The sequence below is a fragment of the Dromaius novaehollandiae genome, chromosome 13 (genome assembly GCF_036370855.1).
Source record: "Dromaius novaehollandiae isolate bDroNov1 chromosome 13, bDroNov1.hap1, whole genome shotgun sequence".
Classification (NCBI taxonomy): Eukaryota; Metazoa; Chordata; class Aves; order Casuariiformes; family Dromaiidae; genus Dromaius; species Dromaius novaehollandiae.
The window spans coordinates 13356085-13378410 of record NC_088110.1 but is presented as its reverse complement, the minus strand read 5'-3'; the positions used below and the strand labels follow the sequence as shown (position 1 = coordinate 13378410).

The 22326-nt window shown below is 42.2% G+C and overlaps 1 protein-coding gene across 4 annotated transcripts in view; it reads left to right on the top strand.

Annotated features, from left to right (window-relative positions):
- Positions 1-128: 128 nt before the first annotated feature.
- The window catches only part of SLC7A10 (solute carrier family 7 member 10), a 48415-nt gene continuing 26217 nt past the window's right edge, over positions 129-22326 (top strand). For all 4 annotated transcript variants that reach the window (XM_064519671.1, XM_026107605.2, XM_064519670.1 and 1 more), the window contains exon 1: positions 129-263. In XM_064519671.1, coding sequence (XP_064375741.1) covers positions 149-263 — 115 coding nt within the window. In that variant the 5' untranslated portion in view covers positions 129-148. The remainder of the gene's footprint in view (positions 264-22326) is intronic.

Here is a 22326-nt window from a genome sequence, read left to right as displayed (position 1 = left end):
TCCACACGCGCCTCGCGCCCCCCCCCGCCCTGGCACGCGCCCGCCGGGACCGCCCGGGCAGGGCAGGGCGGGGGGCGGCGCATGCGCGCGGCCGCGGGCGGGAGGGCGGCGCGGCGGGGCGCGGCGGGCAGAGCGGCGGCGGGCAGCGATGGCCGGCGGGGACGGCGAGCGGGGCGGCGAGCAGCGCGGCGCGCCCGGCGGCCCCGCGCGGGTGGCGCTGAAGAAGGAGATCGGGCTGGTCAGCGCCTGTGCCATCATCATCGGTAAGGGGCGGCGCGGCACCTGGCGCTCTCACACCGCCACCGAGCCTTTAATACCTGTATCTCTATAAACTATACATGCATCTCACGCGGGGCGCGTTTGGGGCCAGGCGAAACCCAAGGGGCAAGGCGAAGCTGCGGCAGCAGCACCTCGGGGATCACCGGCTGCTTTCGCCTGGGCTCGGCCGGCAGCACGTTGGATAGAGGCGGCGGGGAGCGGCGCCGCGTCCCGGCAGCGCCCGGTCCGCCCCGGCGGCGGGGGGGCCGGTTCCGAGTCCCGGGACCAGGAGAAGGGGGATGGAAGCCCGCTTCCCGCAGTCACTCCGCTGACGACGAAGTCACGAGATTTCCTGAAAGGGGATTTTTCTGTGCCCGGGCCCCCACGGCTTATCCAAGTTCTTTTTATTCCTAAGGCTTTCCCTGGACTCCTGCAGGCTGAAAAAGTTGTGCTTTTCTCTGAAATGGGGGTTCCGCAAGGGGAAGGCGGTGGTGGGGCCCTCAAAGCCACCCAACGCCGCGGGACTGGCGCTAGCGCTGCGGGACGGCCGACGGCCGGGGCTGCTTCTGCCAGCGCCTCGGCTTTGCCCCTCAGAACCCCCAGGCCCTGGGGCCGGGACCGGGTCTCGGGCTCATACCCGCGGTAACGGAGTCTGAACAGACTTCAGGGCATCTACACCAGCTGTTAGCTCTAGTTTTAGATAACTGCAGCTTAAAACTTGGACCCGGCTTTTTTTCAGACCCTTCCCCAGGTCAGTCTGCCACGCTGACTTGCAACACGGTATTTGCAACATGTTGCAAACAGAATAAGTATATAATACATGTATGAAATAAAGCCTGCAAAACATCCTCTCACCTAGTCAAAGATCCTCTCACCTGGTCAAAGACAGACATTTGAGTGGCGAAAAATACTGACATTTACGAGAAATTCTGGTCCTGTCAAGCCACTTAAGTATTAGATTATCTGCATTGCCAAAGAAAGCCTAGAAATTCTGTTGCAAATTCCCCTATGTTTTGGTAAAAGAAGTTTGAACACCCCCCCCCAACATCGTATTAGGTCTGGGTTTGATTTTTGTGTATGCGCCTGTGGGTGGGTGTATGAAATTACATCACCTATCACAAAATCTTCAATAGCATAAAGTAACATATAGTAATAGCAGTCGCTCTGTAGATGATGCTACTACACAGAACGTGGCAGCCTGTAAACTGAGGACACGAAAGTATACAAAATTGGCTTGAAAGCCATTATTGAGCAAGTTAAATGAGAAGTCTTAAATAAGACTCTCAGCAGAAAACTAAACTACCTGTTAACCTGAATTGATATTAGGCAACCAGTTAGCTCGCAAATTTTCTGTATGATAAAATCTAAGTGGGGAAGCTTTTTTCCAAATGATTGAATGCAGCGAAAAAGTGTGCGCAGTGTCACACACTTTTGCACTGATTCACTGAACAGGATTCTCACGTGGGCCATCATCATGCATTATTTGTTTGTATCTATTATTTTTTCCTTCAAATGTTAAGATATCAAATGCCAGTGTGTTCCATCACAAAGTCATGTTGCTTGAAAACATTAACAAAAAAAATCACCTTTGAAAGAAATCTCTTCTTACTCTGCACGTGAGTTAAGAGGAGAATATGCCCTCTATTTTTCATTGAATGTTCTTGTACATTATCTTTGTTCAAACAGCATATAAAAGTGCTGCAGATGCAGAAAAACATAAGAGGAGATTTTTGCATTGTTTATCAAATACATTTAGTTTGATGCTGTTAATCTGTAAGCATTACACCAAACTTTGTTTTAGCTGACTGTTCTACAATTCTAATTCTAATTACAGGACAGATATAGAGGATAATAATCTTCTAGTAATTAGTAACAGGCAGAGGGAACATGAGGGGGTATTTGGAAAATATGTGAATATGAGACTATAAATGTGTGATTAATAAGTTTGTGGTTGCTTTCTACATGCTAATTCTGCTTGTTTAAAATAAAGCATTATGTGATTTGCAATTGGAGGGAAGAAAAATCAGATTGCTTTCTGAGTGCTCCCTAGCACGATGAAGTGAGGTGAAAGGGAAGGCTTTGAGGTGTGATCACTTATCTGGTATACTTGAGGGTATTCCAATAATTCCATGGTCTCTCAATATTTCATAGTCCATTATAGCCCCATGAAATTTCACAGTTGCATCTGAGGGAAAGAGAATTATCTAGACGCAAATATATCACTTCATCCAGCTAAAGGAGGCACTCCTGCGTGAGCCAGGGACACATACCAGTCTGGGGATCAGCTGCGACTGTTACGTTACAACAGAGGCAGACACCCATCCTGCCTGCTACTCTGCAACACCCGAGTCCTGTGCTAATTCCCCGCAAAATAGCTGTTCCCCTTCTGTCTTCTTTCTACCTGTTGAATTATGGGACAATTTTCTTACAACTTTTACAACTGAGATATTTGTTGATGCAATGAAAATTGTTATGTCATCATAATATACTCATAAGACATCCTTTCAAATTTAGATCCTCCCTTTATAGATGTTTGAAAAGCTTTGCCCTAAGAAATACCAGTTAACATAACAAAAAATATTCAAAAATAAAAGTATACAACGGATCAAATTAGGAATATAAGGCTGCCTGTCCTAGTTCCATCCCATAGGACAGCCTCCCTGTTTTCCCCAGCTTATTCCCTTGCTTTCTTATTTTACTTAAGACTATCTTTCGTAGCTTTTTCTTTTTAAAAAAAAAACATTCAAACAAAGGTACGTGGAGAAGGCGGCTCTAAAGGTTGTTTCACGTTGAGGTGGAAAAATCCTTTCTGGATATCCTAATATAAGTTCAGATACTAAATACAAAAACTTTCTGTTCTGATGCTTAATGACTGTAAAGCCAAATACCGTGTTTAGTAGTAGTTACAGGTCTTTCTGGCAGTTTCTCTCTACTATAGAGTTTTGGAAAGTGCCTGAGACTTGCTATAGGAGCGCCCAAACTGTTCTGTCTTAAACATGGTTACATACAGGGAAAACAAATCTGTTACAGACTCCAGCTATTAATAACTTTCTAATGCACTCAATTATGCTGAAAATCAAGCTTGCCAATACTCAGATGAAATGATACAGCTTAAAAAGTAGTAATGCATTGTCTAAATAACTTACAGATACTATCTAATTGCTTGAAAACCCAGTTAGTATTTATTTAGCAGACACGCAAATCTAAGTGCAGTATTTGACAGTTATTTTACGCATGTTCTACATGGCTCCTTGTGTATCTTTTGTAGAGCTCCATATGCAATGACGCTAATTACATATGTATCTTCTCTATAAACACAGGTATATGAGCCATACAAAAAATTCTTATTCAGTGCCTTCAATTAGAGCTTTGCGCATGTAGACTAAAAACAAAATAAGAAGCTCTACAACTTGGCTCTGTGTAAAATTTCTACCACATTCCACTGTTCTTTAGGAGAGTACAAGAATTAGAAACACCAGCCTGATTAACGTCTGATACCAGCCTGATACTTTCAGTCTGAATAACAAAATTCACGTTCTTGCATTAGAAATGTGCATGCAACTTTATACACAAACCACATGTATAAACTGTGGTACAAATTGAGAAGTTTTATATAAAACAAGCAAAATATAAACATCTCAAAACATTTGTTCACTCAGCTTCCCACCTGTAAAGATTGCATGAAAAAAAGCTATAGAGCCACACTCACATTTTGGTAATGTCTGTTGTATACATGGGAATGATTTTACGTCAGGCTGTGTTACACCCATCAGAAGACCTACAGATTGAGCCACAACAAAATGCATCTGCTAAAACTAAATACATCTCCTTCTGTTGCTGAGCACAGGCTGTCAGGTTACCTGGATAAGCTGGTTGTGTGTTGCTTAAGAAACACTTACAGTACCTGTTCTACTCACACGCAAGCTTGGTATAAGATCCCCTTATAAACAAGTTCCCAATTCAAAGCCCTCCCACAGTGATAATATCAAAATTATCAGATGGCCTGTGAACAATATGTTCAGTTATTGCTGCGTACTTTCCTATGTCCACATCACCCACAAAGCACTGCACACTCACTTTCCTCCATAGCTAGCGTGAGTCAGACTCCTTACTGATGGTCTCAGCAGAAATAAAACCTCAGAAGCCCCCTCACATTGGAGATGGCTCCTTATGTCAGGATTGTCCTAACATGTAGTGCAAATATTGTTCCCTTGATGGATTATCATGGTCTGGATAAACAAATTATTTCATTGGTTATTATTACACTTGCCTGACCTTGCTTTTATTTACAAACAGTTCTGGATACATCCGCAGGGAAGTCTTCATTTCCCTAAGCAGTATCACTTCCAAGGATAGAGCTTCTGAGCTACCACCAAGTTCAGGGGTGTGATTGCACTAGATAGCTTTTTTCTCCTCCTTGCCATTCACATAAAACCCTATTTACCAGCCTTCTTGCATGTGGATTCACTCCCTTCTTGCAACTGTGTCTCTTGTCCTTCTAACACGCCCCACATCCCACAGGCAGTCTTCATAGACAGAAACCTACTACAGGATTCCTTAGCCTGCTATTTTAACAAAACGCTAGTGAAGGAGAACACACGGATTGAGAATAGTTTTCATACTCATGTTTCTCATAAAAAGACAAGAGCTCAAGTGAAAAATGGATATGTATTAACACCAGCTACTTGCAGAGTCCTCTCTGATCATCTTTCACATACCACAGTTGCCTGAGGAGACTGATTATTGGTCATTTAATCAGCTGACATACTCTCAGGTTTGCCACTTTATCAAGTAATGTACTGAATGATTAGGAGCTCATTCCTAGACAGGCCAAATGGACATTACTGGAGTAGTATCCATGTTACAGAATGGTAGCAGAAAGGAAGATATATAAGAAAGAAGAAAGAAACCCACAATTCTTAGATGATTTCTTCCTATTGTTATGCAAGATCATGGAAAACAATGGTATTGCAGCAAGAATCTGTTCTCTCTCTGATCCGTGTGTGAGCATTTCACTTTTATAGTCAGCTGAAATTTCAGGACACTTTTGTTCACTGATTCGTGACAGTAATGTAGATTTCCTCAGTGGTTCTCTCAAGAAAAAAAAAAATCATTTCTGAAAAGAGTCTTCCTTCCTTATCTCTGTTACGCACCTGGCTAACTATATTTTGAGTTTTCTATCCCACATGGCATTTGCTGGTGCGACACACAATGCATTTCCACAAACATGATTACATTTTTCCCGGACAATAGGACAGATCCAATTTTAGTCTGTAGAGAAACGTAATTCAACATCTTGTTCTTTTCTAAACTCAAATTATGTTCAAATAAAGGCAGTAATCAGTTTTTGTTCGAGATAAATACTATGTCTTCTTTAGTAGTGAGAAACCACAAAGACACTTTTGTGGCATTCGTAAAGGGTTTTTTTTTTCATACAACCCAGAGTCAGTTTCATGTTCGGTTTTACTGAACATTAAATACCCAGGTTCCGTGTACAAAAAAGTCGATAGGTGTCTATAATTTGGCATGATACCCATTGTGAAAAAGGCATTCACTGCTGAAAAAGATCAGACCCTACATTTTGAAAGAAAAATCTAGGAATGTCCATCCAAAATGTGTTGTGCACATTACATTTATGTATCGCTGTTCTCCCGAACCCATTTTAGGGTGATGCCATGCTCTAGTGTCCTTCATGGCTGTGCCAACACGCAGATATCCGTCAGCATCATTTGGAGTTGATAGATACTCACCTGAGTTTAGGGAGCTGGAAACATTCTGCAGTTTCACTTGCAAGTAAAACCATGGCAAAGCTGTAATTAAGCCTGGTAAAATTCTGGGGAGATTGTGCAGCTTCTCTGGGCTTACCTCTGAGACTGATTTCCCAGGGAGCGGGGTGGGGGGAAAGGGGGATTGTAATTAGAGATTCCTTGCAGCAAAGAAGAACAACAAAACTACTTTATGTTTTTCTTAATCAAGTCTTGCAGTACATAGAAAGCAGTTTTGCTTGTCCACCGATGTGCCTTTCTGCCAGCCACTTTCTACCCAGGAGAATTCATCATGTAAAGCCTCACATGTACCATACAAAGAGCAAGAGCCAAAAGAGCAACAAAAAACAAAGTAAGAAATGTTAACATGAAGAAATACTTCCCAATGATCTTCAGAAGCAGCAAAAAGACATAAGGAAGATGGGGGCAGGGGGAACCTCAGTTTGTACTTTATAAAATTGGTAATACTTAAGTAAAATTTGCAACATTGTAATACAGTTCTGTTTCCAGGTTATTAATTGGCAGGTATCGTTTGATTTGGGGGGGGGGGGGAGGGAAAGAAATTGGTTTTTTCTTTGTTTGTTTCTTCTGTTCTTCTCAATAAGTAGGAAGTTTGATTAGGTAGAACACACACACTCTGGTCAGCAGGCTGAAGCAATGGGCTTTTTATCATGGACATCAGCAGTTCAGATACCCTGAAACAAACTCTCCTTCTTCCTTGATAAATGAAGAAACAAAGGTAGCATCCTTTGGTAGTGTCTTACTCCTGATCTGGCAGTACAGTGCCTGCTTTCAGCAGCGCCATAAATCTCCACTCATGTTCTCTTTTCCTGTGCCTTGCAGCTCATTTCCTTCTAGCATAATGTAGCCTTTTCTGTTGAGAAAGTCTTTTCTGCTTTGGCAGGCTCACAGCAAACAGAAATGGTTTGGTAGAAGTTTAGCTTTTTTGTGTTTGGAGCTTTGTGTGCCAAACTTTTCCTTTCAAGCCCTCTTTTTTTGTTGGAGTTGGTGGGGGGAGCGTTTTCAACTAGCTGCCACGCTTTTTTGTCATCTTGATTGCAGCATGATAAAATGAGAAGGCATTTGTCAGAACTGAAGTGCCCCAAATATAAAACATCCTAACAGTGCTTTTTCTGCTGGTGCTGAAAAAAACCAAGTCTTCCAAAGAATTATTTAGCAGCTGCTCCAGAACGAAGAACGGGAAGCCAGTGATGCAGCATGGAGTGAACATCTCAATGTCCCATTTCCTTTTTAGATGCCTGTATTCGTCTCTGTAAAGCGAGAAAGGGTAGAGAATATACAAGCCCTGCTCGCTTGTAGAGTGAAGCTGTATGTAATGGTAAATACATTTCTTCACATACCAGCCTCAGTAGAATCTCTTTATACATTATTGGCTTACTTTCCTGAAGTGTTCTTCTGGCACTGGCCTCTGCAAGTCAGGATAGAAAAGCAAGATTAGATGAGTGGTTGTCTACAAAATTGTTCCCATTTCAGAAACTTGTAGGCTCCATTTTTCTGATTTCAGAGTAGTGGAGGGCCCAGTCAAGTGTCAGTGTGAGCAGATTAAATTCCTGCTCCTGAACGTGCTCCATCATCTCTTTAGATCAGGAGAGACAAATTCCACAGGATCCCAAAGTAAGGAAGGTGGAGAGGAGTATACTGGTGATGTTTAAGCCCGAGGAAGTTCTGTATCATTCATTTCATATCATTATTCCGTAACGGAATAAGCCCCTAGGCTGAATTAGTCCAATTCATGTAACACTTTTACATAGTGCCAAACTTATGGAAAATTAAAAATAAGTAATAATAAAAAGTAACAATCTTCAGATGTGGAAAAGGGGTGGGTTTTTTTGGATTCTTAAATACTGTTGTAATCGCATGTCAGACAGGGCTTCATAATGAATAGCATAAAATGTAACATTATAAATCAGTAAGACCTTAGAAAGGTTGCTTATGACTCCAAGAAATAGGTCACTGATCTGGATGAGTAGCAGTTTTTCTGCTTTGAAGAACAATAACCCTTTCATCACTTACATGAAGCCACATAATCTAGATCAGACCAAACATCTTAATATAATAAACCACAAAAAGTGTTTAAATAATATGAGGACCTTATTTAGAAAAGCCAGGAAAAAAATCAAATTAAGGGAGAAATCTCATTCTTTGATCAAATACACTGGGTCAGAGAACTAAAATCCATACTATCGTATAATCTATGACAGTGCGTGTCACAAGGCTGCCCATCACAAGAACTCTAATTCACCTGTGACACTAGACATGCTGCCGACACGTTAATAATGCTGCATTAACTTTTGGTCAGGTAATCACACAGGAATGAGTAGTAAGGCTAGAAAAAGTTGCCTTTCTTTTCTAGATCTCTTTAGTCAGTATCGAGAGGTATTCAGACAACAGAACATGAGCTCTAATGCTGAAACATTTTCCTCGTAAGTTAAGCAGTTTTCCAAAAAGTTCATTGCACTTGGATATGTGCCTGTATGAATGATATAATAAGCTACTGGTTTGACAGGAAAAAGCATCATTAGTTGGCTAGTCTCTTGTGGTTCCTAAGCGTCTTCCCTCTTTTTGCTGTTATATTGCACAATCATCATGAGACAGTGAGACAATTATCAGTATATGTGATGGTCTTTTAATAGTCCCATATTTTGCTGTGAGATCACTCATCCTGCTGTGGCCCCACGAGGAAAGTTCATGAATGGAGAAGAATATTCCTTGCCTCCCCTCCAACCCATGCCTTGGTAGGGATCAATATGTGCTTCTCCATAAGCTTGGAGATAATGACTGTCAAGGAATATGAGAACTTACGGCTTTAAGCTGTATGCTTTTATATCATAAAAATTAATCCTCATGGCCGAGGGATCCATTTTTCCTAGGGAGTAGCAAGGAATAGACCAAGAAGAATGAAAACAAGGGATTGAGTTCCCTTTTTGAATTATATTCAGAATTCCCTAACAGCTCTCCTGAGATCTTAATGGATGGGGGTTTGTTTGCTTATTTTTAATGGAGGGTCATCCCAAACTATATTTCATTTCCCTTTCCTCCCAAGTTGTTTTTTCTCTGCCCAGATTTTGTCCTGTTTTGGTAGCAGACTTATTTCCTGCATAGTCAGAGGTTCAAGCTTTGTTTTATTTGTAATTTAAAATGACACAGCAGTCCATGAAAAGGGAGACCAAACCATTTCAGAAAAGGTGTTCTAGGACTCCATAAACACTAAAGAAGAAAATGAATTAATAATTTTGGAAATAAATAGTGCTACTGGTAGCTGATAATCCTCCTAAGTGTGGAGGGTTTGGGGGAGGAGTTTTTTGCTTTGGTTTTTTCAGGAACAGTAGCACTGAACTTGGACTCTGGTAAATGCTTTTAAGTTTCATTGTTTCCGATATTTGGTCTGAAAACTTAAAAAGCCATACACTTTAAAGACTTAAATAATCAGCTCTTTTTATAAGTGTCATGAAAATAGTGATAGGATTGTGTAGTACAAGAGAGCAGAAAGTATCCGAGCTTGTTAAGCTTCCAATACTGTACTTAGACTCAAGTATATTAAAATAGCTGAATCAGTATTTTTAAGAATAAGGGAAAGGAGTAATTGATTCTGGGTGGTGTCCTCACATGCCTAGCTGTTGGCTTGGAAGGGATTTTTATTTTTATGATAGAATTAAAATATTTGGAATGAAAAAAAAAAAGCTGACAAACTACTTTTTTTGTACTACTGCTAGAGGATCTTGCTGTAATAAAGCAATTTCTTATGCTAAACTCTGCCAGAGACCAGTAGGACACAACGTCTACATGTTTGTTCATTGTGGATACAGCTAGTTACCTAGCAACACATTAAGGTTTAAGCAGACTATTACAAAAGGTACCGAAATCCTGTACACATTATAAGAACGTGCAGAAGGAATGCCTCCCCTTTAGCAAACCCAGGCTCCCGATGGAAGATTACAGACCCTTTTTGTAACAGATGCCTAGTCCCTCAAATCTTACTGAAGTCAAGGAGAGCTGAAGACTTCACTGCTTCATAGGCTCAGGCCCTAAATTAAATTAAAGCAGCTATGTATGAAGCACATTAATCCTTTATTACCCAAATAAATGAATGCAGGGTGTCAGTCATATTTCAGTGAAGTTGTGTGTACATAGACTGCACTGTATTTTGGTTGCACAGCATAGTGGAGAGCTATAGGGAACAAGTATAATTTGTTCTCATTATTTAAAGTAATAGGGGGCCAGTCTCACGCAGTCCTTTTACCACAAATCTAACAACAGTAATGCTTGCCATTGATAAAACACTTCCAGGGACACGAGCTGTTGGGCCAGCCAGGCTGCCCTTTGCAGCAGCAGCCACCGTTCTCCCTGCTCCAGAGACATGGGCACCAACGCACGACGGCCGAGATGCAAAGGTGCCACTTCCAGCCATCAACTCACAGGTCCCATCTGAAGGCAGGTGTCTGCAAAAACATCATGTTTTGAAATCCATACATCTCCCTTTTGTGGCCTCAGTATTCTGAAATAAGAACGTCTCTGTCAAAAGGTTTAGCTGCTCAAAAGCACCAGAACTAAATAACCCCAAAACCAATGACAACACTTCTGTAAAGTGACAGTGTTATTGTTGCAGATGACTAGTAGAGAAGGAAACAAGGCAAATCAGACATCTCCAGTCTGTGGCAAAAATGGAACAGAAAACGTATTGTAACCAGGGTACTATACTTTGCTATAGAGGGGTGCTCAGGTCTGTATTAATCTGATTTTTGCAGTACTAGCTAATTGAGTTCCATGTTTGTATGCGCTCAGGAAATTTTGTAAACAAGTTTTTCCATCTGGGGGAAGGAAGGAAACTTTTTGATGAAATTTGGAGAACAAATAGAGCTTAAAGGAGATTCTTGTTCATCCTTTCATCCCAATAATGTAAATTGAGATATAACACACAACAGTTGGTCTGTTTGGATTATTTTATTATTGCTATTTTCAGATTGCTTTGTTTTAATTATTTATTGCCTGAAATTTTGATTTAGCAACACACTTTCAACATTTAACTCTTTGCTGTTCAAGACAGCAGTGAAGACTAGGCTTTATTTTAAAGTTAAGTTTAACATGTTTCAATTCCCATGATACACCTTCAGAGATTAAGGATTAAGTAACGTCTAGATTAGAGATGCTCTTAGTGGATCCCAGGTTATAACGTTGTAGCAAGTTATGCAAGCGCTGCCCAAAATCCACTAACTGGCCTCTAACTCTGGAGCACACTTTTGCAGGGCTTATCTTTGTGGGGTCTGAACAGGTGGCATAAAACCTGCTACTTTAAAGGGGGGGGGGGCGGGGGGGAAGGGATCAATTTTACCTCATTTAAAGCTGAACAAGTCAATTCAAGTTGCATCTTTTCTCTAGACCTGTTTGTTCTTGTGATGTCCTGCCATGAATCATCACGCTTACCTTGATTGCGGAGCCCTGATAAGGCTCATGCGTGTGTTCTGGTAGGGCATTTTGTGTGCCAGTGCTAAAGGTTAAAAGGGCCCAAATGTATAGAAGGATAAAGTTTTTAATCCAAAGTGTTTCTTTTGCTAAATGTTGCATTAAAAGGAACATTTTTCCCTGCAAAAAGCTCTAGAATGATACCCCTGCCAGGTAAGCAGGGAGGTAGCTCGGCAGGCCTGGGGAGCAAAATGAGGGCCAGGACAGCTTCCAGGCTGGTCCCTTCTGCTAGAGCCCAGATTTGCCCAACTGTTCCTTTTGTGCGTTTGCATCAGACTGTACTCTGCAACTCTTGAAATTGCGTACTGCCATTTCATTGCATCTTTCTATTTAGCCAAATGATGGTACTTCCATGAGGGCTAAACTTTCAGGAACAGACAGGATGAGACTTTCACGCTGCGCAGCAGTTGCTGATAAATGTCCCAGACTGTTCAATTAATCTGTTTACCGTGCTCATTCACAATGAGCAAGAAGAACACAGATAGAAAGAAAAAGAAAAAAAAAACAGCATTTTCCATGACACAAATTATGCTTCAAAGATGGTGCAAGCATCCCTGCCATTGGGCTGTGTAGTACTGAAGAATTTGGGCTGGCAGAAAGCTGTATTTGTCATATTGTCCTCATCTTGACCCATAGTATTCCCCATCATAGCCAAAGCCTTTGGCTAAGTTGTTAAAACTAGGCTGGTGAATTTTAGAGCAGCATTTTACAATTGCTTTTCTACTTGATAAATACTGAAAACCAGTGCAGGTGGAGTGGGCAGCGTGAGAGCTCCCTGGAGGCAGAGCCGTCACTTGCAGGATTCCCCAGCTGAGAGGACAAGCCCTGTATCGGTTTTATGGGCTGGTGTCTGCCCCTTCAGCCACTCCAGGAGGACCTCAGTCCACTATCAGTTGCTTTCCTTAAAGATCAGGATTTATCTGGTAGTAATCACTCAGACGGTGTCCTAGACACGACTCCCACCTCCTCCAGCATGCTTGCAGGGAGGGCATTAGAAATTGTGAGCTTCTATGTTGGAGACACCTAATGACACATTTCTGCTATTTATGTTGAGGTCCAGAGCATGACAAAAAGCAGGTGCACGACAGGTAACAAGGGCTAATACAGCCTAAAGCTGCACTGTTTCATGCAGCAGACAGATAAGAGAGCACAGCACTGCACCCTACAACCCAGGGATTTTTTTGGGGGGTGGGGGGGAATACTAGCGAGGGGTTCCTATACATCCCATTCAGAGCAGCGACAAGTAGGCTTGGCATTCAGTTTCTCCCTGGAAATTATTGGAAGGGAGGAAGCCTTCCCTACCGCCGTGGGAAGGTTTTCCTTTGAGGATGACACTAGCTCCTTTATCCCACAACTCCCACAGTCAACAGGGAAGCTCAAGTCCCAGTGCCCTCAGCCCCCCGCAGACCACATCAGTGGTGATGCTGCAGGCCCCAGAGAGGGCAGCTAGACCGCCCTGCAGAGACACCCTCATCTTCGCCTGGCAACACTGCCCTGCCACGATTCCTACTCAAGGTGCCTGCTTGCGGGGAAGAAAGCGGAAAAGGAAGGTGCAAGACCAACCCCAGCAAAGCTAGCTGGTACCAAGCCCCCCGCAGACACACAGCCCTACTACTGCATATGCTGCTTTCAGGCTGACAGCGTGCTGGGGGTGGCTCAGTGTTACTCCGCTGAGAAAATACCACGGAAAATGCCTCTTAGTCCGTAGGAGAAAGCTTACCCCAGTCTCTGTCTTATCTGTGATACTCACTGCAGTACCTAGAAAAGGGCACGGGAGGCTGAGGTTTGCTCTCCATGGTAATGAAATGCAGCCTGCATAACTAACACTGGCAAGAGCAGAGGGAGAACAAGTCAAAAGTTAAGGAAGTAGAGCAATCGGACCAAGCACAAGAGTCAGAACAGAGGAGCAGGAAATAAAGCCGTGGACTGTATGCCTGAAAAGAGCAACTTATTGCAGCTGGTGAAAGGATTAGGAGACTAAAAGGAGTTCCCTATTTAGAACAATAAAAAAAATCATATCATACAGACTTAAACTTCTCCTCTGACATAAACACATTGCAGTTGTGTTACTCAAATAAAACTGAATAAAACCATGCATTAGCAGTACATCCATCTTCTTTACTATTTCACATGCTCCTAAGAGGCACTGTCTCCAGGTTCACCTCACCATCCATCTACATTAGTGCAGGTCTGTTCTCCACACAAAAAGTCATCTAAACATTTGGTCTCCGTGCAGAGAGGCCAGGAGGACATTAATGCAGGTGGGCACCGGCACTGACTGATAGGGACAAAGGCACGTCTCCATCCAGGCTCTAAACTCAGCCCTGCGTGCAGAACATGCAGATTTGTATACTAATGTATCCTATGTATGTGTGTATGCCCATGTACATACTCATGAGAAATCTCAAATGATCCTTGCAAACCAGAGAATGTAATCAGGAATAGTTTTCAATGGTGTTTCTGATTAAGGGAGCATTTGCATTCGTCTGTAAGTACTATGTTAATAACATCCAACATCACATCTTTTGCCATGAGGTTGTTTACAGTACTGATGTGTCCTTCCTACAGTGAAGTCAGTACCTGTCATTCTAGCCTCCTTTACCTCACATTACCAAAACAGAAGTTGAAGACAAACTTCATCAAGGAAGTTTTTATTTAGCCTTCTATTGTATAAGAAAAGTAATCGACAAGTTATCACTAATTTTACAGAGAGAAGATAAAAGAGCATCCCCTTTCAGACAGCTGGACATTTTAACCAGCCACATTCTCTTTTTAAGTTCCTGGGTACCTTGACAGAGGTTGAACTATTAATGGTCTGAGCAGTGGTCAGCCTTGTATGATAAGAAGCAGCCTTCACATAAACAGCAAAGTACTAGGATCCCATACATGCACCTACTGCTTTTTCTAAGGCTGCTTTCCACTGCTAGTGGAAAATAGCTCAAAACTAATAGTCTTTACTAAACAGTTTTTCAGATTGCAGTGTGTAAAAGCACAGCTCCTGATACAGCTTTAGCCAGAGCCCACCACACAGCTTGCTACTTCCAAGAAGCTTTCAGAGGGCCCCAAATGTACTAAAGGTAACCAGAGACTCCACGCTTCACGCATGCATTGCGGGGAGGCCTGGGGAAAGGATTCAGAAGTGCTCAGCAGCATCCAGGAAGCCTCCCTGCCACACAGCCCTATTTTCAGGAGAACTCAACCCTGAGCACATTGTTTTAAAGACTGAGGTTAGAAGTTTTCACAAGTTTGCTTTGATGGCTCTTCTCTAGAGAGTGAGCTCTGTATCTAATTGCAACACACGGTTGTCTAACGCACAAAGTCACCACAATGCAGTCTTCACACGCAAGTAGTACCCACTTGCTATTTCTGCTCATCAGTCATCTCTTTAAAATAGATCAGTCTGACGTTTTTTAAAATATCAAAGATAACAAGAAAATAGAGGTTCTTCCCTCTCAAGGGAAAGATACATACAACGATCTCGCAAACAAGCTGGTTCTAGTAACACCTGGGAAAACAAACCAAAAATACAACAACCACTAACATGATAATATTCACTAAAATTCAAGTTAGGAATGGTATTCTAGCTACAGAGCAACTCCCTGAATTATCTAAATAATTCCACTCATTAAAGGGTTTTTAATTCCCCGATTTTTCCCCATCAGTATCACAGCTTGATTTTTACTTTTTTACCTCCATTTGTAAGACCCTTCAAGAGTTCGCTAACAGCACGGACATGTACCTACATCTGTACAAAAATAGAGGTTATGCGTTTGCAAGCCTGAAGAGGGCAGTTTTGACTGGGAGACGGGCGTGCGGCACTGGGAGAGGGCGGCTGGTGGGCCCTCTGCTCCTGACCGTCGCTGGAGCTGTGCAGAGCCACGTCCCGTGTCCAGGGGCACGGCTGTAGGGGTGCTGGGGCCCCGAGCTGCCGCCAGGACTGCAGGCGCCCTTGTTTTGGGGAGAAAAGAGGGAACAGGGGGAAATGAGGGCTCCACAGCACCCGCGTGCAGACCTGCTTCAGCGGCCAAGGCCAGACGACATCCTCGGCTTCCCAGCCGGCAGCAAGACCTTGCTGCGGGCACCCCAGCTCCACGCTGGCCATAGCTCCCACTCCTCCCCAGTGCCCTCGAGCCCCTCTCTGGAGGGCTGACCCACATTAGAAAGTGACAGATGACTATTCTGAGGCTAGCAAGGGACTATCCTTGCTAGCGTAACACCTATCACACTGCCTATGGGGCTACCATCTAACAAAAAGGCAATCTCCAGCCCAGTCTATCGTTTGAGTGATTTAGACCCCAAACTTGTCTCACAAGGTCTCTATTCCTCCGCCTGCGGCCCTGTAACACATGTAGGTGCCCCCAGCCCCATCCTCCTTCACGTTCCTGATGTTCCCCGAGGGCCTTCGGGAGGAGACCGAGCCTCGACAGACTTTTGCTCTTTCCTAAAGTTTCTCGTTTTCAGACTCGGCACACAAGCCAGTCATCTCTCCCGCCTTGCCACGGTGCAAGCGGATATAGGAGTTACTGTTAAAGGACAGGCAGTAGGCTGCGATGAGAGACAGAAATGATCCTCTTAAATAGGCTTTATTCTTAGCTAGATTAATATACAACAATATTCTTAGGGTTTTTACATTCGTTAAAGGATTTTTGTTTCATTTCTTAAGTGAAACAGTCTTCCAGGAAAATTAAGCCTGACATGAAAAATTGTAGTTGTTGCTTTGACAAAGGGAAAATGTAATGCTATAATCACCAAGCATCCTCAAATATAAGAATTAAAGTATATCGATAAGTCTTCATAGTACCTTGTGCAGGGCAAAATCTAATCATAGTACTAAAACAGACACACTGTACATAAGACAGCATCAAGAATTACTAAAGTGATGGCTGAAATATTTACTTGCCTTTCAGAACTCAGTTTTTTTTATTTTAATCACACCTTCACTCGGAGAAAAACCTGGTTCTTGAAATCCTCATTGACTAGACCTGTATTTTTGTGCTATCTTCTTTATAAATCTGTGTTATGTCAAAGAAAGCACTTTTGTCTGTATTTTAAGTAGCCTAATTTTAAAAAACTTTACGATTGGGTGTAGCATAATCAGATTATAAATTCTTAACCTAGTAAAATCCACTTGGAATGCTGGAATTACAGTTTCTAATGATTGGTCATGTTCTTACTTGCTAAGAATTTTAACATAAATATTTGAACTGAAGTCAGATTTTAAGGTCATTTAATTTTGTTAAATACCAATCCCAGCAGACATTAAATTATCATTGTTGTTTTTATAGCCATTTTTCAGTTTTTTCCTTTACAAGTGTATTAGCAGAGGAGCCATAATTTATCTTCCTCCAGTGCAGTAGTCATATTTTTACTCGCATATGAAATTAAATGGCTATTATTTTAATGCCAGGCTCCACAGATTCTTTTCTCCTTCATCCATTCTTAATTAAGAGTTTTCTGAATGCTATTTAAAAGCAAAGTTCAAGGCTATTGCATGAAATATCTACAACACCGCCACGTAACCGCTAGTTAAGCCTCAGTGTAACCTAAAAAACTGCATTTAGAGTGTTCGCTAAGCCTATTCTCAGTTCAGCAGAGTCCCTGTATTCCAGTAAGTGTATCAGCCTGCGTGCTGCGTTGACTCAGAACTTGTAACCTACCCTTTGTATTTTAGTGGGGAGAGGGGCTTGCAATCTCTTGTACTAAAGGCTGCACCGGGGCACGGGCCGAAGGTCACCCTGCAAATGCCCATGCCATTAAGCACCTGGCAGAGCTTTGGCTCATCCAGTGGTCCCACTCCTGGAAGCGCTGTGCAGGGCACGGGAAAGCATGGCCTGTGCAAGCAGCCCAGGCAAGGACCCGGCGTTAGCCGTGCCAACACGCACTACCTATGCACACGTCCTTATTTACCTCGTTAGCCCTTATTTACAGGGGTTAATGCAGGCAGTGCGACTGCCCGTGCTGTGACAGCACTTCCAGTTAGCCCCAAAACTAGGAGCTACGTGCATTACTTCTTGGGTGGCTTTGCAGGTGCATCATGTCCTGAGTCTACAAGCAAAACTGACACTACTGACAATCAAAACTGGTCACTAGTTTTCCTCATTTATGAGTGCTTAACTCCTGAAAGCCAATTAAGAACTGGCATAATTAGCTGGACCAAAGGCAGCTTACTTTAGCAGCTTTCTGCTAAGTAAATAAAGAAATATCAGCCTTGAGTTGCATCATTGTCACTGTTGACATAATTTACTTCATATTTAATTTGGATTTAAACAATTTGTAAAGCATGATTCCTTTCAACTAGGACTTTTTTTAAGCAGAAATCCAAAATCTTTACAGCAGTCCATGCTCAAGTAAAATATATTAACTCACAGGAATAATGCAAAGGTTCAGCACTTGTTTATAAGAGAGCTATTTTATGCAATGACCTAGACTGTCTTTCTGTTGGACTGAGCAATGTCTACTCAGATGCAGGAGTCCTGAGAAGATGGGCAAGCTTTTGATTATTCCTCCAATTATAGCCATCAGTGAAGACCATCTCCATATACTGTTATGGATACAGCATACCAATATATCAAAAGAACCAAACCCAAATTGACAAAGTGGGTTGGTCTCAGACATTTTATGGAAATCTCGTTTTTTAGGACTCCATCGAAGAGTAACTAGCAATGACATTCTACAAGACTGCATTTCCATTCCCCACATCAGCACTGAGAAAGGCTATTAGATGCCCCTTTTGTAGCAAGACATACTAAGAAATACACTTGTACCATCTGTTACAGCTGTAGGAATGTAACACCCAATAGACGGTTGGGGAATATAATTCTTAATGGTGTTGACAACTATGTTTGAGGAGAAAATGCCGCTTCCAAAATTCCTATTCTGATTGAATAGATGTGGGACACACCTTAGCAATGAATCAAAAGAAGCACCACACCTGGGTAACGCAGCTTTTCACCATGGCAGAGCCACCTGCCAGATAATGCCGTCGTACGTCACAACCTCTCCACTTCAGGATCTACAGCACGCCGCAAACACGGCACTACCTATGTGTAGCTTGGACTATATCCTCCTGCTGATCATAAACGGGACCGAAAGAACGAGCCTGGCATGATTTGTGCTCGTGAACACACCATATACAGTTTTCGAAGAACATTGCCTGCTGCAATCCTTCACAGAACAACTAAGTCCCACAGTGATTTATGTGACTGCGGCAAGAAAAGAGCCCAGAATTTCTTATCTGTTAATATTTCACTTTTTAGGGGAAAGGATTGTTTATACAAGTTTCTAGTCCATATTACAGACCCATGTATAATTTCAGATGTATAATATGTATCTTTAATGAAAAGCACAAACAGTAAAAAGGAACGAGTGATATTTTCTTTGCTAACCATTTAGGAAAATACTTAGTTTTATCAGAAATATCATCTCTAAGTACAGTCAGTGAACCCATTCTTAAATAATTTCTGAACACTTTCAACAGGCTGCAAGATTCATTATTTTTTATAGTCTGTATGAATTGTGTGCTACAGATAAATAAAAGATGCCCTAAGGACTTTGCATTCTAAGTGAATGCATGAAGTTTTACCAGATCCCTTTCTTTTATCATAAGCACCATGATATTTTGTGTTTTCCTTCAAAATGCAGCTCTTCATGTGCTTTAATGACAATTCAGCTTTCATTAAAAAAAATAAATAAATAAATCAGCCCCCATAGTTGCTTTTAAAAACATCAAAACTTGGCCTCAAATGCACTCTCTAGTGGTTCAAAAGCCAGAAGCAAATTAAAAACACTACATTTTTCAGTAAAAATCACATGCCCTAGTTTTCAAGTCTGGATCATGGTTCTTGAATGGTTCAGGCCTGCAAGAGGCGTTTCCGTAAGAGCAAAAGTTAACACTACACGTTCGAGAGACCTTGTTGAGGGAAACCCAACCAAGAGTCAGGTCTCAGTGTCAAAACCGCAAGCAAAGGGCCCAAAGGGAACAGATGGCTGAATAAAGGACTGAGAATTTGGAAGGACAGCATTTTCAGCCTTCAGTTCAGCAAGAAAATCTGGCATAGGATCCGCTTCCACTGCCCCACTGGAGACAGAGCTTGGCTGGTATCAGAGCCTGAACTAGTTGCAAAGCTAGAGGCTAGCTTTAGTTTTCTTCTGCGTGGTATCATGGCAGTAACACAACACGTAGTCCAGAAATCAGCCTACGATGAACACGGGAAAAATGCCCTCCTGCACATAGGCAAACACCACCGAAGTCACAGGACACCAAAAGCATTAACATGCCAATTCAAAATCTGGCCTGGGCAACACCCTTCTTCGTGCACTAGTGATACCCACTCCGGAACAATTCATTTCACCTTTCCCAAGGAACCTGCTGCTATCCGGCATCGATTACCCCCCAAGGCGGGAGCTGCAGGCCCGTGGCTCCTGCCGCACTACAATAGCTCTTTGTTCTGACAGCTCCCCGGGGCGCTGCGGCACCAGCACGTGTAACTGCTGCCGGTCGCTCTCATCGTTCCGTTTATAAATGTGTTTACAGAGGACAATCTGAATGCCAGTATCGAGAAAAATCCCCAATAATAGACAACAGCACTGCATACAAAGTGTAGCTGGTAAAAGATGTGTTGTATATTTAAAAACAGACCTGACACAAGTTCCTATATTATAGAATATTTTTCATCTGTATCCTATGATCCAATATGCTCATCACTGCCAGGTGCAGCAATATGCACTCTCCCATAGGCAGCACATCATTTTATCGTCTCTTATAACATCTAGGTGTGTGTGTTTGCTTTTTTCTTTCACAGTAATTCTTGAAGTTGTATTATTCCATGAGAATCTCAGCTTTTGTTCAAAAAGAAAAGTATGCTCCCAACCTTCATGGTCGTTTGGAAAGTCTTCAAGATATGAACAATGACAGCTTAAAAAAATTACAACACAGAAGGCAAGTAAAATTGCCTGTAATATACCATTTTGAAGATCTTTTGATTTTTATTCCTGTGTCATGACTTTTTTTGACAGTACTGAGAATGGTTTCAACATCCCAGAAAAGTGGGAAAGGAGAAGGAAAAAAAAAAAAAACAACAAAAAAGCAGCTATGTCTTTTCACCCCTCCAGTCTACTAACACGTCTCGGAAGCACTGTGGTGCAAGTGAAGGCACCCCGGGGGCTGAGCGATTTGTGCGAGGAGAAATTCTGGAGCAGATCACCCAAGGTCTCACTGACTTTGGCAGTACTACAGGGGTCATCTTTTCGCATGAATGAGTAGCTCTTGAGCAATTTTATGGGCCAATTTCTTTAAGTTATTAAGAACGAAAAGGCTTTTCTTTAGCAACAGGCATAGCTGTGAGGTCTACCTGTCTCCTCTCCCCATCAGAGGGCATTGTCATTATGAATAAACACATGAAGTCACAATATTTGTCAGGTTCAGGGCTCACAAACACCTCGTTTACAAACTCTCGACTGAGTAGAGCAGAAAGAGGATTTTATTCCAAAGGTCAGCATTTCTTACAGGATCTATTTTCAAGGCTTTTGGATGCCAGAGAATAAAGTGTTGTTTCAAGGACTGTTTCTGTCCTATAGAAAACTGATAATTGTTTAAGGTTAAGAATTTCTGAGAGGGCTGAACAAGTGATTGTCATAGGGTTTTTTTTGTTTTGTTTTTTGTTTTTTTAAAGCAGGAACATTCTCAAATTACCATGTTCTTTTCCTCAAAAAAAAAAAAAAGAAAGAAAAGAAGAAAATCTGTTCATGCTGCTTACTCCTCACTTGAAGTTGTAATCATTTTTTGGCACACCATCCTCAGTTATGCTCAAGAGGTGGATAGTGTCACTAAAGAACAAAGAACAGGAACTTACGAAGTTTCAATAAATAAGCAATTTTGTTTTCTCCTCCTTATATGAAAATGGTCCAAAGAGGCTTTGAAATTAACCCCAAATTGTCCTGCCCCGGACAAGCGGTCAGGCTCTGAGCGCTGATCTGGAGCCCAGCTGACCTGCATTCACATCTATCTTCCACTGCAAGAATTATGTTCAAGTCAAGGTAAAAATCCTAAGAAAGCCAAGGCAATTATAACATGAGGGAACCGGTCCAGTAAGGGACTTGGTCTGCTAATTTATATAAGAATTATGAGCTCTCTCAGCCTCAGTAAGCTTTTAAACTAGAGAGAGGTAAGAACACGCTTGTATTTTGTAGCCAAGACCAAGTCTCTGTGCTCTTCTCTACCTTAAGCAGATCATGCCAGTCACAGGGACGGTGGAAGACTAGATGCCGCAGACATTAAGGCAGGCACCCAGGTATGGTGTTGAGTATCCAAGACAGAGGCCAGATATGTCAAACATTATTTTATACCTCTCAGAGTATGTGTTATACATACATATTATGTCGCACATACATACGTGTGCATCTTACACACTTACATACAAACTATAAAGGCAACCAAAAAAAAAAACACCAAGGTCTTTAAAGGTCTTTAGTCCATGGCAGTTTTCCGGTTGTTTTGAATGACAGCAGAAGCCTGCAAGTTGTGCATGTTGAAGGTGTCTCTTATATGCAATCTCACACTGCATAATATCAGGAAAAGCTAAGAATAGTTCCTTTGCCGTGGCTGTTAGAATAACACATGTACTACCCTGAACAGAACGACTTAACAAAAATACCACATTGTAATAGTCTTCTAATAATACCCACTTTGACATTGTTTGTCCATTCTGAATAGATTACGCCTGCTTCTTCTTGTAGCATTGCTCAGAGACTGCAGAAAGTCCTTTGGTTGTCGCATCTTTCCCTTAGATTTCACCTCCTGGCCGTTCAAGTCCATTTGGTCATC